Raw genomic sequence first — 4,491 nt, forward strand, 5'->3', positions numbered from 1 at the left:
CGCGGCGGCTTGCGACGGAGGCAAAAGTCGGCGACTTTGCAAGATTCTGCGGAAGAGCAACGACGAGACGTACCTGGGGAGTGCAGGTTTCCGCCGCAACTGCGGTGAATCTGCGGCATGGCGCCGTGCCTGCGACCGAAAGGGGAACCACTGCAGGATTACGGTTAGTCAATCGAAGCTCAAAACCTTCTTATTAGTGCCTTTAGGATGTGGTGGTGTGCATGTACTTGTTCCTGGTGTAGGCCAATTTCGTTTGTTTTGGTGGCTAGGGTTTAGGGTTTCTGGTGTCGCCTAAATAAATCAAGTAGTAATGAGCATCATTTGATTCAATGTAGGCGATGCTGAGAACAAGTTCACTGTTGAGGTGCACCACTATGGTTTCTTTGTTGGTCAGGATTCGAATAAGGCTCACATTGATGGAAAAGCGAACTAGTTTGACCATTGTGAGGTAGATACCTGGTCTCCATTGTGGTTCTTGGATTTTGTTGATGAGTTGAAATGTCCTAAAATAGATGCTCTGAAGATATACTGGTTGCTTCCTGGAATGGACCTTGGTCGTGGACTTAGGGTGATTGAGTAAGATTCAGAGACATTGGTGATGACTGGCATTGTTGACAGGGTGAAGAACTTTATTGTCTATTTTGATCATGATAACAGCATGCCTGGCATATACTGGGATGATATAGTGGCAAACCCAATTGCTTCACTGCCCACAGTAATTAGCCCAGCCAAGGGAGGATTTGTTGGGAAGGAAGAAGGAGAAGAACTGCCACCATTTGAAATGGAGCAGGTTTCAGTGCAGCAAGATTTAGTGCAGCATGATGTGCATGGAGATGATGGTGACAGTGAAGATGACTTTGAAATGGAGCAGGATTCAGTGCAGCATGATGTGCATGGAGATGATGGTGACAGTGAAGATGACTTTGATTTCAGTGATAGTGATTATGATTTAGAGGGAGATGAAGATGATATTTTTGTGGACTATGTTGATGAGGATGCTATAGAGGAGACTGGCAGCAAAGGGCAGTAGAAAGGTAAGGGCAAGAAGGCTGTTGGTAGCAAACTGAAGGGGACAAAGGTTTTATCTTTGGCTGGTTATGGAGAGGAGTCAACAGATGAATCTGAGCTAGAATTGCTAGAATCTGATGAAGAAGGACAAGGTCTAAGGTTTAAGTAATTCAGAAGTGAAGACATAGACAATCCCATCTTTAAAGTTGGCATGATATTTGAATCAGTTGAGATGCTCAGGAAGGCTATCACACAATATAGCATGAAGCAAAGGGTAGAGATCAAGATGCCCAGGAATGAGAAGAAAAGGTTGAAGGCTCATTATGCAGATGGGTGTCTTTGGAATTTATATGCTTCAAGTGATAGCAGGACTCAGGGGTTGATGATCAAGAATTATCATGGGCAGCACACTTGCCAGAGGAAGTGGACATTGAAGAGATGTACCTCAAGGTGGCTTGCTCATACATACTTAGAGTCATTTCGGGCTGACAAGAAGATGACACTAACTAACTTTGCAAGGATAGTCCAGAAGGAATGGAATCTGACACCCCCAAGAACTACACTTGCTAGGGCCAAGAGACTAGCTATGAAGCAGATACTTGGTGATGAAAAAGAGCAGTACAATAAGTTGTGGGATTATGCACATGAATTGAGAAGAAGCAATCCAGGGAGCACTTTCTATCTTAATCTTGCTGGAAACCTATTCTCATCCTTGTATGTTTCTTTGGATGCCTGCAAGAGGGGCTTCCTAGCTGGTTGTAGACCTATAATCTGCCTAGATGGTTGCCACCTTAAGACTAAGCATGGAGGGATAATGCTCACTGCAGTTGGAATTGATCCAAATGACTGCATTTATCCAATTGCATTTGGAGTTGTAGAAGTTGAGTCTCTGGCTACTTGGAAGTGGTTCTTGGAAACATTGAAACAAGACCTAGGCATTGAAAACACATAACCATGGACTGTCATGACTGACAAACAGAAGGTACCAACTTTTGCACATCTTCTTAACTTGCAGCTGTAGTCCTCATGCTAATCTGTTCTTGTCCATTTGCAGGGTCTAGTACCAGTTGTTGCACTTTCTCCAAGTGTGATATTCTACTAAACAATAGTTGTGAGGTGTTTAATAAATACATACTAGATGCTAGAGAAATGACTATCTTGAGCATGTTAGAGCAAGTCAAGACACAATTGATGACAAGGTATCATACAAAGTACAAGGATGTAGGGACTGTGTGGGATGGTACTATTTGCCCCAAGATAAGGAAGAAAACTTCATTAGAATTCTCAGTGGGCAAACACCTATTATGCACAACCTGCTGGTAATGGCATTTTTCAGGTCAATGTGTTGGACAGACAATACATAGTGGACCTAGGCATTAGGCAGTGTGATTGTAGGAGGTGGGAGCTGACTGGTATCCCTTGCTCTCATGCTATATCTTGTTTGAGGATAGAGAGAATTCCTTCTGAGTACATGGTTCATGAGTGCTACTCTACTGCAACCTACCTGAAAGCATATGGTCCCAAGATTTATCCTTGCAAAGATAGGAGCATGTGGCAGAAAGTTCAAGGACCAAATGTACTTCCACTAGTCTATGAGAAAAAAGTTGGCAGGTCACCCAAGAACAGAAGGAAGCAACCTCATGAAGTCATGGGCAAGTTTGGTCCTAAAATGTCCAGGCATGGTACTTTCATTACTTGCTCTTATTGTGGAACAGAAGGGCATAACAGAGGTGGTTGCAAGCTGAGGAAGGTTGGGATCAGGCCTGAACTACAACCTCAAAACAAACCAAATGTGGATCATGGCCAAGAAGGAGGATCAGCTGAAGGTTTTTAAGAACCAGTTACTAGCCAAGTAAGTGAAACTCATTTAGCATGTCAATTGGATTAATAGTTCATACACTCTGAAGCATGGCATTGTACGCTTCCATGCAGTTTGGAGAGGGGAGCCAGCCAGTGCTATCAAATATGACATAAACTGTCCTTTCTCAATTGCATGCAAATGTAAGTGCACATAAACTTCATCCACTCTATCAAATTGAACTTGTAAACACCTAACTTGATTCCATGCAGTCCTCACAAGCAAGCAAAAGACAATTTCACAAGGAACCATTGCCAGAGTCCACATTCATCAGGAGGAACCAGCCTACTACGAGGCCAGTGCCCCCTACCACTTCAAGCAAGGCTGGAAGAGGAAGATTGAAGCACAATGCGCCGAGTGGCCCATGTAATCAGCAAGGCAAGAGCAAGAAGAATACAACTACCAAGACAAGAAGGCTTGAAGACCTATGAATGTGGTCTGTGATGCTTTTGTATAGGTCAATAGGCTCACTGTACCAGTTTCTGTGAACTTGTAAAGCAGCAGCAAAAACATCTGAGTTGATGCTTTAGGCTTATTTTGCTTCCTTTTGGTTCTTCCAGCCAGACAGGGAAGATAGATACATCTTTTGGTTCTTCCATATAAGCACTGGAAGATAGTACTTAGTGCCTTACATCTAGGACAATGACATGTGTGTCTCAATGTCGTTGGTAAATGGTTGATGGACACAAAATCTGTGAAAATACATCATCCTATTATGGTTCCATCTTGAGGAATTGACATTGCAAGATCTGTGAACATCATCTTGTTGTTATTCATTGATGGTTTCATACATGGCTTGATAACAGTACTGATTACACATTTACCTATTTCACCAATACGACTAACAGAACAAGAATGAGCACAAACAGTAGAGCAACACAGACTACAAATATAGCCTTCAACACCATGACTACTTCTTTCACCATTTCAGCACATACAGCTTCCCTCTTCACCCAACCATTGTTGCGTACTCCTCCATCAGTGTTCATCTTCAAATTAGGGGCTTCCACCATGGCTGTGCCTGCATTGTTGGGACTCGCTTGAGCACCAGCAGTGTTCTTGCCGAACACCACCTCCAAGTACTTCCAGAAAGGGCAACCGGTTCCATCTCGCTACAAAAAATCCCTAATATCTGCTTCGAATCTAGCAAGAACAAGAACTTCATCTTAATTGAACCACTAACCATGTAGAACGGGCAACAGTAGAATGCCTGCCCAAAGCTCCATTCCTGCTTCGATACCCGGCGCACCACCCTTGCCCGCCCGCACTCCCTGCACTGGATCAGCGGTATATCGGCTGCATCTGCCGTAGACGCCCTTGATTCGCTAGCCATGGTGCCTCCGTCGTAAGCCGCCGTGCCCCCACCGCCGCCTTGCCCCCAGCACGCTGAACTTGAAGAAGACAGGATTTTGGAGATTGGCAGATGCGGATGGGCCTTGATGCATAATGTCACCTACGGTCGATATTCAAACGTGTGGCACACGTGCTGCCACGTCACCTAGAGGCCACGCCAGATGGGAAATGGGCCTGCGGTGAACAAATTGACAAGTTCAGGGGCCCATTTTCCACGTTTGCAAGTTCGTGGACTGGAATGGCACAGGCTGACAAGTTAAAGGGCTGTCAGT

General features: G+C 44.5%; 1 protein-coding gene across 1 annotated transcript; it reads left to right on the top strand.

The window, feature by feature from the left end:
• The first annotated feature begins 1,219 nt into the window (after positions 1-1,219).
• LOC136534197 (uncharacterized) lies at positions 1,220-3,354 on the top strand. Its single transcript, XM_066526663.1, has 6 exons — positions 1,220-1,943; positions 2,063-2,124; positions 2,345-2,834; positions 2,941-3,009; positions 3,079-3,232; positions 3,324-3,354. Exons 1-6 carry the CDS (start codon positions 1,220-1,222, stop codon positions 3,352-3,354), a joined length of 1,530 nt encoding a protein of 509 aa, XP_066382760.1.
• The last annotated feature ends 1,137 nt before the right edge of the window (positions 3,355-4,491 follow it).

This window comes from Miscanthus floridulus, unplaced genomic scaffold (assembly GCF_019320115.1).
Source record: "Miscanthus floridulus cultivar M001 unplaced genomic scaffold, ASM1932011v1 os_1658_1_2, whole genome shotgun sequence".
Taxonomy (NCBI): Eukaryota; Viridiplantae; Streptophyta; class Magnoliopsida; order Poales; family Poaceae; genus Miscanthus; species Miscanthus floridulus.